Below are 14557 nucleotides of genomic sequence, written 5' to 3' on the forward strand. Positions count from 1 at the left end.
TCTTATGTTCTTTGATATGCCCACACAAGTGAAATGCTCCACGTATACCAGGACACTTAACATTTCTTTGATATTCACCCATAAGTGAATTAATCTATGGCTTTAATCTGAGTTGGCCTGTTAAGGTCACAGGATGCTCTGCCTGCTCGGAAAGGCCCTCATCTGGTGTGTCGAAGGAAGATGATGGAAGGATAGGAAAGTGGAGTTGCTCCTTTTTGGAGAGAAGGAATGTGGGGGGGGTCACATATAGGGTGTGGTGGGGGAGGTGCTTAGGATGTTGATATTTCTTGGTGCCCTAAGGGTTAACTTGATAGATCACTGAGATCTGCATTCAGGCTTTTATCTAGTATCTTATACAATGTTTTGTATCTCCATTAGGCTGCAGATGTAGGTCTTAAAGTAGCAGGATTCAAAGTGGTCAGACAGTGTGCCAGGCAGCTAAAACAGCTGAGTCCAAGGGTGATGATTACAGCTCTGAACCAACCAACCAATCTTTGTTTTTCAATAGACTGACAGCACTGGAACTGATTCCAAGTTATTGGACTTGCTCACTCAAGAAGGACCATCCTGCTCTGGATACTGCTCACCTGGGCCTGATGGTAATGTCACAGAATTGGAGAAGTTAGGGAGACTGCACAGCTGGGGAGAGGCTATGAGGCTTCATGGAAGGGTCTGAAGTGATTCAGGGAGCGGGACTTTGAGGTCAGGTTCTGAAGCTGTGCAGAAAGAGGAAGGTTCTGATACTATACATGGGGAGACAGAGGGAGTAAATCTGAGGTGGCACAGTGGGGAGGAAGATTTTTATATTGGGTTGTGAGGTGGCCTCTGAGATAAAAAGGAGAGAGAAGGATTGGTAGGATCAGAGTCTGAGGTAGTATATAGGAAAGGTGTGAGGCAGCATTGTCCAGTGAATAGGACACTGGGCTGGGAGTCAGGAGATCTTCATTCTGTTCCTTGCTCTGTCACTAACCTGCTGTGTGACCATGGGCAAGTCACTTCCCCTCTTTGTGCCTCTGTTTTCCCTCCTTTGTCCATCTTGTCTAGTAAGATTCTTACATACAAATAAAACAATGTTAAAAATGTTATTTAGGTTGCACAGTCAAGCTCTTGAAAATTAGGAAATACCAGATTTAGTTTTTCTTACATCTGTCCACTTGTGTGTCCTGCACTGAATGAAGCAGGTGTCCTGTGGAAAAAATAGCATGTGATTATGTAAGTAAAGACTGTATCATAATGCATATGCAAAGGGGAGCAGAATTAAAGTGCATGGGAAACCATAAATCTGGCATTTCCTAACATTCAAGAGCTTGACTTGCCGCCTCAGTGTTCTTTTAACATAATTTTTTGTTTTTAATTTCCTGGGGGGGGGTTTAAAGCAAAAGGTAAAAACTAATTGTTATGTGCTACCCCTTGAACTTCAGGACTAACTATGTTAACAGCCTTCTCTTGCTGCCAGCTATTTCAGAGAGGGGAATGGACTTGCTGGATCCTGGTGTGGGAGCCTGCCCTGGTTTCCCTTCTCTTCCCCCTTTCTCCAACTCACTCTAACCCCACGAGTTAAGCAAGGTCCTGCACCATGTGGTGCCCCAGTCAAAGGTATAAGATGCTAGGTCTGGAGGGTGAGGGGAGCCTGCCCTAGGGCACCACTGTCTGTCTCTCTTCTCCCCTCACTTCTTGAGGACTTGAGGAAGCTCCAGCCCCATGTGTCTGGATCTCTTTCCATCTGTTCACTAGCTTGCTGTGGATCTGGATTTTCTGCTGGTGAAATGTATGTATTTTGTCACTAGGTCATTCAGCAGCACTAGTGAATAATGAACCACAATCTCCTCAGCCATCTGAAGATACCATGGCTCTAACCCAGGTATGACCTTGGCAATATAGGTTCTATCAACAAAGTTAGACAAGTCTATAGTCTAGATAATGTCCAATCTAGTTTGAAAAGGCTTAAATTATAGAGCTTCCACAATCACACAACCTGATGGTGCTATTATGGTGCTGAGCAAGGCTCTATGTATTTAGCTCTTTAATCATTCCTCGTTAATCAGTCCAGCTTGACAGTAGCACAGCCATTGCAACACCAGAACATTAATGTTATGGGGAGTTAAAGCATAAATACGAGGGGGTGGGGGGACAGGTGACCTCCACCCTTTGCTCTGAGGAGGATTAATTGCCCCCCTATCTCCAGAAGAGAGCGAGACCAAAAGGAATGCTATTTGAATAAGAGCAAATACCTTTGTCCACATGTCCTATTTAGCCCTCTAATCCTGGCATCAGACACAGAATAGGGAACAAGCCTCTTGTTTTAGAGCCCTATAAACAGGGGTTTGGTCCCCACTGAGCCTATCTGGCTTACAGCCCAGCAACAGAAGTGGCAGAGGATGCTAAAATGGTTAAGGATTTGATGCTGTGTGTAAACAAGATCTCCCACAGGAGTCTGGTTACATTTCTGGTCTGAAGTTCCTGTCATGCTGAGCTTACCCTTCTTCCCACACCCAATCCCAATGTGGCAATTCCTTGATTCCTGCACTGAAGATGTGAGACTGGATGTGCTGACCTTTTCCCTGCACTGGCAGGGAAAGAATGAACCCTTTTGCCCTTGGAATGGCAGCAGCTGCTTGTAATCACTGTAAAAGACAATTAGGAAGGGTCATGTAACTGGTCAAGTAATCAAGGCAGGAAATAAAAAGTAAGTTCCTCTCATGTAGTACGGTTAAACCAGAAGCTGGGAAAGACCTGGTATAGATCTTCCCACAAAAACTCTGTTTGAAGTGGTACCAGGAGAGCTCCCTACCCAGAGGGATCTGGGACAGGAGCCCAGGAAGATACTGGTGGAAGAGGCCTACAGGGAGACCTGGGAGAGGCACAGGAAGAGAAGAACGCTTTAGAGTCTGTCTCTGCAGGGATCTAGAGAAACTATGGGTGTCTTGAGAACTAGCAGGTCAGCCTATGGCAGGGCGCTCAGGGCCAATCCCTGAAGCTCTGACACGGGTAATTGGGAAGGATATAAAAGGACCTGAAGAGGACTGCCGTAAAGGTTCTTGAATATCTTTATGTTCCAATAAACAGTCCAAGAAATGGGAACCTTAGCTGCAACATGTAAAGTGTGTACACTTTACGGTATCAGCAAAGTGGGAAAATGAGGCAGAGGCATCCAGATGCAGGGTAAGAGTAAGACAGCCCTCTCATGTGGTTCAAGAGAATTGTGGTTTATTTGAGACTAGCTTTTTTTTTTTTCTTGTTCTAGACCGGTACAGAGGAACCCCCCAGAAGCAGCAGTGGGCAATCTGCTGAAGAAAGTGGCCCAGCTGGCATTCTGGAGTATCTTTCTGCAGCGAAACATAAAGAGCTGTCAGTCTTGATGCTGGAATTGAGGGAAGCTCAAGAAGAGATAACATTTCTGAAGGGACAGCTCCTGGATCCAGGAAGCCAAACACCTGCAATGAACTGGGCAGAGGAAGAAATAAATGTTATGGGAGGAAGATTCCAGCCAAGATTCCTCGAGGGAGAAGGACAAAAGACCTCATCTATCCAGAGTGAATTGAGCAGCTGCTCGCTGACAGTGGAGGAAGTGCAGAAAACCTCTGTGCTTCAGGAAGAGACAAACAGCTTCCCAGAAGTACCCCTGGAGCACATCACCCACAGTGGAGGGGACATGGATGCAGAGCAAGGGCTTAGAGGAGGGCTCTCTGCAGCAACTACAGAGCTTGGTCTTTCTCAGCCTCAGGAGCTGACACAGTTGCAAAGAAAAATTATGGAGCTGCAAACAAGTCTGCAGAAATCAGAGGAATTGTATAAGAAAGACTCAGAAGAGAAAGTGGCAGAAATAAATAGGCTAACCCAGCTGGCAGAGGAATGCAGGAAAAATGCAGAGAACTCTAACAGTGCATTGCATGTTCTGACTGAAGAGAGAGATCAGCTCCTGTCTCAGATGAAGGAGCTTTGTACCATAACAGAACTAAAGGAGCTTGAGGGAAATCTAATGGATTCAGAAAAGCAGAGGCTATCTGACTATGAAAGCAGAACTATACAGCACAGTCTACTGAAAGAACAAATCCAGAGCCTGAAAAATGAATATAAATCCAAAGAGATAAAAATTGAAGCTTTGCAAAAGGACCTGGATGAGGCACAGCTTCAGCGTTCGAAACAGGATGCTCTAGCAAAAAGTCTGAGAAACCAGCTCCAGAAGACGGAGTGTGAAGTGCTTGATCTGCAAGAACATCTGAGGAAGAACACAGTCAAGATAGAGGAGCTTACCCAAGGCATTGTCTCAAAGGAGCTTGACACAGTAAGGCTAGAACAGCTTCTTGCTGAACGGACTGGGGATAATGAGAACCTCCAGCAAGCTTTACTGGAGAGGGATCAGCAGGTGACTGAAATCAGCATCACAATGTCTGCGAAAATAGGCCAGCTGAATGAAGAGAAATTTGCTCTGGGGAGTGAGCTAAAGGGCCTTAAAGAGCAGATGAGCTTATTGCTGAATACTGAGGCAATAAGAGACCAGCACACGGGACAAACAGGAGAAGCAGAAGACTTGTGTCTGAAATGCGAGGGGTCTGAGCAGCAGAGTGAGATGGTGGCAGGAATGTGTAAGGAGAAAGAGGTGCTAGGAAGTGAACTGGAGCATCTCAAAAAAGAAAATGAGCAAGTGAAGCGAAAGCTGCAGGCAGCTCTCATCAACAGGAAGGAACTTCTGAAGAAGGTCAACAAGCTAGAGAATGAGCTGGTGCAAGTGAGAGGGACGTTTGGGGCAGAAGCTCAGAAAGCTGAAGTGGAAGGTACTACAACAAGTGGCCTAAATGCAGAGGGAGACGTGACTCCTGAAAGCCAAGCCAGGGAGATGTCTCTCATGCAGTTGCTTTCTGAAAGGGAAGCTGAGCTGCAGAGCATCCAGAAGGACTTGCTGGAGAAGGAAGCAGCTGAAGCACAGTTGCAGGCTCTGATTGAGGAGATGAAGAAAAGTTTGCAGGATAAGACCAACCTAATTGATTCAAAGAAGGCTGAAATTATGGAAAGCCAGTCAGCCATCCAGAAACTTATCACAGCCAATAAGTGCTTAGAAGGTTCTGACCCAGCTGCTTCTAAAGAGAATGAGGTGAACAGTCCAGCTGCTGCAGGATTTGAAGAACACCATAAGTCTGCCCTGAAAGAGAGAATCTCAGCCCTTGAACAAGAAAAAGATCAACTTCAAAAGAAGCTTCAGGAAGCACTGACTTCCCGTAAGGACACTATAAAGAAGGCTCAAGAAAAAGATCGACACCACAGAGAGCAGCTGAAACAGCAGAAGGATGATTACAGTCTCCTACAAGAACAGTTTGGTAAGCAAAGCAAAGAGAAGGAAAGCATTCAAGATCAGCTCAGACAACTCCAAGCACAGAGAGAGTGTACAGAGAGCCATTCTCTGCCAGGCATCCATTTCCAAAGATCAGCTGAGTCTGTACTTGATGTAACACAAGAGCTTGCAGGAAATGTACAGCATTCTGACTGGAGCCAAGGCTGGATTGAGTCTTCATGCTTGGAAGTAGAAAATACTAAAACAAATAACCTCTTACAGGAGACAGATGTTTCTGTGGAAGAGTTTAAGGCAGAGCTCAAGAATCTGCAGACCAAGAAAGATGAACTAGAAGACAAAGTCAGTCATTTGGAAAGTGATCTTGCTTGCAAATCAGAAGCAGTCATTCAGCTACAAGAGCACATAGCACAGTTGCTCTCAGAGATGGAAGGTCTGAAGAGTACCTGTCACCAGGTGGAATCCCATGCACCAAGTCTTCAGGAAGAACTGGAAAAAAGTCAAGCAGAGATTTCCAGACAGGACAGTCTGAAGGCACTTAAACAAGAAGTAGAGGAGCTAAAAAATCTCATGAGCAAAAAGGATGAAGAAATTGAACTCTTAAACTTGCAGCTAAGGGAGAAAAGCAAAGCTCTTACTCAGGTACAGGGAGATTTCCTGGAAAAAGAAGACTTGATCAAGACTCTGCACAGTCAACTGGAAAAACAAACTAGTATGCATGAGGAACAAAGCAAGCGACTGAAAGCTGAGCTTCTTGAACTCCAGCAGAGACCAGATGAGGGGGCTGAAGAAGCCAAATATAAGAACCAAATGCAGAGAAAGCTGCAGGCTGCACTCATCTCTAGAAAAGAGGCACTTAAAGAGAGCAAGACTCTAAAAGAGGAGCTGGCTACTGCCAAAATGACTATAGAAAATCTCTCTCTGAGGTTGGCAGATATGGAGAGCCAGGTTTGTGATTGGGGTAGGGAAAAAGATGCATTATCAGAAAAGTTAGTAGGTGTCACTGAAGAGAGAGAGAAACTCATTGCAGAAGTTGACAAAGCTTTAATGGAAAATCAGAACCTTGATAGCTCTTGTGAAAGCCTGAAGCTGGCTCTGGAGGGGATCACTCAAGAGAAGGAGAAGCTAGAGAAGGAGATTGAATCCTTGAAATGTTCGCAGGCTGCTGAGAGTTCTGAGTGGCAAGAGAAATATAAGGAACTGCAGAAAGAATATGAAACCCTCTTGCAGTCCTATGAGAATGTAAGTAATGAGGCTGAGAGAATTCATCGTGTTCTGGAAACTATCAGGCAGGAAAAGCAAGACATTTTCAGCAAGTTGAAAGTTGCTGAGGCTAAGAAAAGAGAAGTAGATAAGCAGCTGCAGGAGGCTGAGCAGGAGATGGAGGGAATGAAAGAAAAAATGAGGAAGTTTGCAAAATCCAAGCAACAAAAGATCCTGGAAGTGGAGGAGGAGAACGAACGGCTGAGAGCAGAGTTGCACCCTACAGAGGGTGACCTAAACAGGGATGGAAATATGTCTCTCTTGACAAGCACTAGTCTTAAAGAGGCACTAGAGAGCTCTAAGAGGGACTGCCAATCTCTTTCCATTCAACTTGAAGCATTAATGGCTGAAAAGGGTTCTCTTAGTCAAGAAGTTCAAGTCTTAAAGCACCAATTACAGTGTACAGAATCCAAGCTGAAGGAAAACCTAGATGCAGCAGCCAAGCATGTTGTCCAAAAAACTATAGTGGAAGAAGCAAATCAAGCTGTTCCCACAGCAGCATTACCTCTAGAAGTGGCTGACAATCAAGTGGATTTAGGGCCCTGCACAAAGTCTCCAGAGCCTCTTAGAGCAGGAGGTGTAACTGAGGCAGAAGAGAAATTAAATGAAGGTAGCAGCTCACGTGATGAAATTAATACTTACTTACAGCAAATAGTTCAGCTCACAGAGCGAATCACAGAACTGGAGGAAAATAGAATGGCTGCAGAAGAACAAGTAGGCAGCATCTTCAGGAGTGTTGAAACCTTAGGAGAGGAGAAGAAGGCCTTAGAGAGCCAAGTGGCAGCAAAAGTCCATGAACTGAACACCCTTCAGGAAACAGTAGCCAAGATAGAACTAACTAACAGACAAATGGAAGAACAACTTGTCAGAATGACAAAGCTGAAGGAAACGCTGGAGGCAGAGAAGGATGACTTGGAGGAAAGGCTCATGAATCAGCTAGCAGAACTTAACGGAAGTATTGGAAACTATCAACAAGACATGGCTGACCTCCAAACCAAAAATGAGCAACTGAAATCTGAGCTCCAGAGCTTGCAAAGAATGGTAAGTGAGCTGGAGGAGGAGAAGCGGCAGCTGGTGAGAGAGAAAACTGAGGCAGAGGCAGAGACACAGAAGGAATATGCAGAAAAACTAAAATGTGCTCGGAAGGGAGATGGCAGCAGAACTCATGCAAAAGAGCTTCAGGAGCTGCTGAAACAGAAACAGCAGGAGGTGAAGCAATTGCAGAAGGACTGTATTAAAAGCCAGGAGAAGATCAGTAGTCTAGAGAGAACTGTTAAAGCTCTGCAGTTTGTTCAAAGTGAGTCTCAAAAGGAACTCACAGCAGCCAAAGAGAACTTAGCCAAAGCATGTGAAGACACCAAGAAAGCACAAGCAGAGCTGGCTTCCTGCAGAATATTACTGGATGATACTCAGAGTGAGACAGCAAGGGTTTTAGCAGAGAGTCTCAAAGTGAAAGAGGAGCTGCAGGCAAACAAAGAGCATGTTAAAATTCAAATGAAGAGAAAGGATGAAGATTTTGAGAGAAGCCTGGGACAAGAAAAAGACAAGCACTCAAAGGAGATAAATAACATGGAGGAAAAGCTGGCATCTTTGCAGAGAGAGAGAGATTATATGGAAGGGACTGTCAGAGACATTCAAGACTCCTTGCACAGAAGGGAACAAGAAGCCAAGCAGCTACAAGGCAGCCTTAACAAAAACCTGGCCCAGCTTGCAGCCTTCACCAGGAGCATGACTTCTCTCCAGGATGACAGGGATCGAGTGATAGATGAGTCCAAAAAATGGGAGAAGAAGTTCACTGAGGCTATTCAAAAGAAGGAAGAGGAGATCCATGCTAGAGAGGAGACCTGCACTGTTCTAAAGGATCAGATGAGGCAGATGTCTATGCATATAGAGGAGCTACAGATTCATGTATCCAGGTAAAGAGAAGATGAAAGTGAGCAGTGGTTACTTTGGTGTTATGGTCTTTCCTTCCATCTCTCATTTCTCAGTTATCAGCAGATACTCCTTTTTAAGACAGATTGTAGTTTATAGTCACCTTAACAGACTGTAGTCAGCAGGGAAGCATCTGTAGTCTCTCTCTACTAACATGAAACTTAAAATAAGTTCTGCTGCATATAGTGATTATATTTTGAAGTTACTAAGATAGCAAGTAAATGATGCCTTCAAGAATTCAACAATTCCTATTTGATCCAAAATTTAGATTTTTTTTTTTTGGTGGGGGGATTGCCGAGTCAAAGGGCAATAGAAATGTACCATGAAGTTAAAAATTCCAATAGAAAATTGTTTAGAAACAAATAAACCTTTCTCTGTAGTATTTGCAACCCAAACACTGTAGCAATGAGAACTTGAAAGAGAAATGCATGACAAACAAATATGACTGTAATTTAAATGACGTTCCTTAAGATCAGAGAGATGCCGAAAGTAAACATCTGGCTTAAAATGTGAAGAGTACATGAGAGTTTTTACTGTCTACATTTTAATAATTGACTGTTTCTTAGGCCTGGTCTACACTAGGACTTTAATTCGAATTTAGCAGCGTTAATTCGAACTAACCGCTCAACCGTCCACACCAGGAAGCCATTTAATTCAAACTAGAGGGCTCTTTAGTTCGAATTTGGTACTCCACCCCGGCAGGTGGAGTAACGCTAAATTCGACATGGCTAGTTCGAATTAGGCTAGGTGTGGATGGAAATCGAACTTAGTAGCTCCGGGAGCTATCCCACACTGCACCACTCTGTTGACGCTCTGGACAGCAGCCCGAGCTTGGATTCTCTGCCCAGCCACACAGGAAATGACCCGCGAAAATTTGAATTCATTTTCCTGTCTGGGCGGTTTGAATCTGACGTTCTGGTTGCACATCGGGGCGAGCTCCGCAGCACCGGCAGCAATGCAGAGCTCTCCAGCAGAGGAGTTCATGTAATCTCTGAATAGAAAGAGGGACCCGGCATAGACTGACCGGGAACTCTTGGATCTGATCGGTGTGTGGGGCAAGGAGTCTGTGCTTTCGGAGCTGCGCTCCAACGAACGGAATGCAAAGACCTACGAGAAGGTCTCCAAAGCCATGATACAGACAGAGGATACAGCCGTCATGCAACGCAGCGCCGCGTGAAAATCAAGGACCCCAGACAAGCCTACCAAAAAATCAAAGCGGCCAACAGACGCTACGGAGCCTGCCACCACTGCCCCACCAGTGACCATGGACTCTGATGATGGGACAGTGTCGACGGACAGTTCCTCGACGATGTTCACGGACGGGGAAGATGAGGAAGGGTTTGTGGAGGACGAGGCAGGCGATAGCGCTTACAACGCTGGTTTCCCCGACAGCCAGGATCTATTCATCACCGTCACGGAGATCCCCTACCAACCCTCCCCGGCCAGGAACCCGGATCCTGAATCAGGGGTAGGAGCAGTCGGTAAGTGCTTTAACCATGTTAACTTTTATTCTTAATATAACAGGAATCTGAAGTGTGTGAAAAGGAGGTCTCTGTATATATGGTGATAGAACAGAAATCCTCCTGGGAGAACGCCACGAAGCTCTCCTGCCGTTAATCGATAAGCATCAGCAGGAGGTTCCTGGGGAGAGCTGCCTTATTGGGTGCTCCGTGATAGCACACTTTTCCGCGCGAGGCTTTCATGCGGTATTCAGGGAGCACTGCCTCCCAGAGCACGGCTGCATAGGTCCGTGGTTCGTGCTAGATTTCACGCAGCATGCGCTCTCTATCTCCTTCAGTGCCCGTCCTCACGGTGATCTCGCTCGGAGACTCCTGCATCTAAGTAGGGGAAGAAATGTTACGTTACGCCTGGTCCAAAGTATTTTTAATAAATAAACAGACAGACGGCATAGCACAGAGTCAGCACGCAGCTGCGTGACGAGCGTAACAGAAAGCCAAAGAATCAAATGGACGCTCATGGAGGGAGGGGGGAACGAGGACGCAAGGTATCCCACAGTTCCTGCTGTCTCCGAAAAGCATTTGCATTCTTGGCTGATCTCCAAATGCTTCTAGGGTCAAACACAGTGTCCGCGGTGGGTCGGGGCATAGCTCGGCAATTTATGCACCCCCCCGACCCCCAGAAGTTAAAGGGAAAACAATCCTCTGTTGACTCTTTTACATGTCACCGTATCTGTACTGAATGCTGCAGATAGACACGATGGTGCAGCACTCAACACCAACATCCTTGCTCCCCCCACGCTATGGATGGCTGATGGTACAATAAGATGGAAATCCATCCTCATCATCAGCCTATTGGCACATGGGGGAGTGCAAAAGGACTGGTAACCATAACGACCATACCAACTTGCTTGGGACAGGTCGGTCAAGGCTGCCTGTTGCTAATTTTTCATGGTAGATGGTGCAGTATGGCTGGTAACCGTCCTCATCATTGCAACAGGGGGCTGAGCTCCATCAGCCCCCACCCTTCATTGTAAAGAAAAGATTCAATTGCCTCTGGACTAGCAGAGGGATGAGTGGCTCCCTCCTCCACACCCCTTAATGTCATCTCTGGACTATCATTGCAGCTGGAGGCTTCCTTCCACTCATTTCTCACAAACGACTACCTGTGTCTTATTCATGCATTCTATATTACTTCATCACACAAGTGGGGGACAATGGTATTGGAACCCAGGAAGGCTGGGGGAAGAACGTAATGAACAGCTGGGGTTGTTTCAGGAGCACACCCTGTGAATAGCGTTCAGCTCAAAATTTATGCAGGATTGGACAGAGAGCAGCTGTGGTCTCTGGTTGTATGATACAGTGGTTCTCTAGTACACTTGCCCATAATCTAGGCAGGACTGATTCTATTTTTAGATACCCAAAAAGGAGGGATTGACTCGGGGAGTCATTCCCAAATTTTGCTTTTGCGCCCCTGGCTGATCGACCAGGGGCACTTATGACAGCACCAAATGGCGCAGTGCAAAAGGACAGGTAACCATGACCATCTTATTACCGTCTTCTTACCAGTTCATGGTATGGTAGACGGTGCAGTATGCCTGGTAACCATCGCTGCTGTCATGCAAAAGCATAAGCATGCTGCTGTGTAGCGCTGCTGGTCCGCCTCTGTCAGCGGCATCCAGTACACATACGGTGACATACACAAAAGGCAAAATAGGGTCCATTGTTGCCACGCTATGGCGTGTGCCAGGGCATTTCATGGAAAACGTGCTCAAAATGATTATCTGCCGTTGCTTTCCCGGAGGAAGGAATGACTGGCGACATTTACCCAGAATCCACCGCGCAAATGATTTGTGCAACAGCAGGCACAGGGGTCTCAACAAAAAATTCACAGAGACAGCCTAGACTCAGTTGATTGTTCGCAAAAAAGTATCATTGCAAGGAATTAACTAACTGTTTCCCATCCCACAGCTTCCACTGTCTCCAGACCTTCCACAGCATCCACCTCGCAGAGGCTGGCGAAGATTAGGCGGCGAAAGAAAAAGACAAGGGACACGATTTTCGATGAATGTGTGGGTTGCTACCTAGCCGAGGCGGACCAGCAGAGGCAGTGGAGGGAGAAAGTCTCTCTGTACCAGCGCTCACACAGCGAATGGGAGGAGAGGTGGCGTGAGGAACACAAGCAGGCGACTCAAGCAATGCTTGTACTACTGAGGGAGCAAACGGACACGCTCCGGCGACTTGTGTATGTTCTGCAGGACCGCTGCAGGACAGAGCCCCCGGCAGTATCTCTGCAACCGCCCTCCCCCGCCACAAAGTCACATACCCCCCTCACCCTAAATAACCAGGAGGATGCCCGCCCTGGGCCGTGAATACTGTCACTGCACCCCAGCAGAGTGCTCAAGTAACCAAAAGCTCTCATACCCTACGTTTGCATAAGTCCTTCCCTTCCGGACTCAAACAAGTCCCAATCCCAGTCCCATCCCATAACTGTGTACTTAAGTAATAAAAATACTTTGCTGTTAAGTACTGTTTCCGTCATGTTTCTTCACTGAAGACTGTGTTTGAATGGGGTGCGTGGGGAAGTGCGTTGCTAATTGCATAGGACAGGCACCTTTCGCAGGGTACAGACACGGGGGCCGGATCAGCAGCGGGTAACACACACAGTGCAGTCAGCAGGCACCGTGGTCGGTATGGGAGGTGGTTTCCAGGTTCTGTGTGGGCGGTGGGGATGTGACTTTTTAGCGGGGGAGGGCGGGTACAGATCTTATACAGCGGTCCTTGTCGTGGACCGCTGAGTCACGCAGCAGAGGAATCTGTATCCGTCCTCCTCCGCCACACGGCCACATAGCCCCCCGCACACAGAATCCCAAAAAGGAGGGATGGCAGGCTCCATTGAAACAAGCAGTCCAGCAATGCGGACCGCTGTAGGAGCAGGAGCCTGTCATTCCTTGAGTTTAGAGGCGGTCTTTACATCAGTGCACACCCTACCCACCGCAGTCTGCGTTCCAGTTTCGACCCTTTAACGAAAAGTCATGAATAAAGAAACCTCTCCTCAGTAACAGTGTGACATGTATTTTATTTTTACATGTGACTTGGAAGTGGAGGAAACGGGGAGAACGGGGTATTTAACCGAAGAGGAGAGTCAACAGTAACTGGGTAAAGAAACAGGGGCAGGTTCAGCTTCTCTGTAAAGAAACTGAACAGTCACAGGTCACGCTGCTCGCTGCTCGCTGGTATTTAAAGAGTTCCTTGTCGCTGTCCCAGGAGCCTGTATAGGGCTTCATGAGCAAGTGCATTAGCGGGCAGGCTGGGTCACCGAGGATCACTATAGGCAAATGCACATCCACAACAGTTATTTCGTGGTACGGGAAGAAACTACCTTCCAGCAGGCATCTGAGCAGCCCACAGTTCCTGAGAACACACGCATCAGGAACCTTGCCCGGCCATATGACGTTCATGTTGGTAAAAAGGCCCCTATGGTCCCCCAGTGCTTGCAGAACCATTGAAAAGTAGCCCAATTTCTCAGCAGCTGAATGTGGAAGAGGTGGACGATAAAGTGCGAGGAGGAGAAAACGGCGAGGATCGCAGCGGGCTCCATGCTTGCAGTGCTGTGGCGTCCACGCTGTCACTGACCAGAAAAGTGCACGAACAGATTGCCCGCAGGCGCTTTCAGGGAGGGAGGGAGTGAGGGCGTGATTGACGGTTCAATGACGACAGTTACCCAAAACCACCCTCGACACATTTTTTCCCCCAGCAGGCATTGGGGGCTCTACCCAGCATTCCAATGGGCAGCGGGGACTGCGGGAACTGTGGGATAGCTTCCCACAGTGCACCGCTTCGAAAGTCGACGCCGGCCCCGTTAATGTGGACTCAGAAGTTCGAATTAGTGTATTTAGTATGGATACACAAATTCGACTTCATAAGGTCGAATCCACAAATTCGAATTAAGTAGATTCGAAATAGTCCTGTAGTGTAGACAAGGCCTTAATAACATTGGTAAAGTTTTTTATTTCACCAGATAGGATTTTTAAATTGACAGTGTTCTTTTTACAGGGAATAGCACAACTAAGCTTATACAGACTTTTGAGATGTATGAACTGCTCCATTAATGTCAGTGGATGTTACATCCCCCTCCCCCACCTCAGGGCCGGAGAGCCTATGATATGTGTCAGACATGCCTATTCTCAACTCCCTGCCCCATTCTCAGCAGTGTTCTTGGTGCATGCTTCCAATGTGCCTGTTCTCAGCTCCCTGGCTAGAGGTGCAGGGCTTCCCCAGATCCTGGCTCACAGGGTGGGAAGAAGGGTCTCAGAGCTCCCATACAGTCATAGCACCAACCCAAGATCCTGGTCATAGATGCTGGAACTAGGGGTGCTCCTGCACCCCCTGGCTTGAAGTGGTTTCCATCATATCCAGAGTTTACAATTTGGTTCAATGGCTCTCAGAATCCCTACTATACAAATTGTTCCAGCACCACTGATCTTGGTACATGCACACACAACAGAGGAGAATGTGGGCTGATAGGCACCCTGTCTCTATTCTTCCTCTGCCTCCCTGCCACTCATCCCATGTCCCCTCCCCAATTCCTATCCCCTACCCTATCACCTGCCCCCAT

At 46.9% G+C, this 14557-nt stretch overlaps 1 protein-coding gene across 2 annotated transcripts in view; it reads left to right on the forward strand.

Moving 5' to 3' along the window:
* The window catches only part of GOLGB1 (golgin B1), a 121505-nt gene that overhangs the window by 43737 nt on the left and 63211 nt on the right, over positions 1-14557 (forward strand). For both annotated transcript variants that reach the window (XM_045026818.1, XM_045026828.1), the window contains exons 12-14: positions 509-599; positions 1788-1861; positions 3245-8466. In XM_045026818.1, coding sequence (XP_044882753.1) covers positions 509-599; positions 1788-1861; positions 3245-8466 — 5387 coding nt within the window. The remainder of the gene's footprint in view (positions 1-508; positions 600-1787; positions 1862-3244; positions 8467-14557) is intronic.

This window comes from Mauremys mutica, chromosome 1, assembly GCF_020497125.1.
Source record: "Mauremys mutica isolate MM-2020 ecotype Southern chromosome 1, ASM2049712v1, whole genome shotgun sequence".
Lineage (NCBI taxonomy): Eukaryota > Metazoa > Chordata > Testudines > Geoemydidae > Mauremys > Mauremys mutica.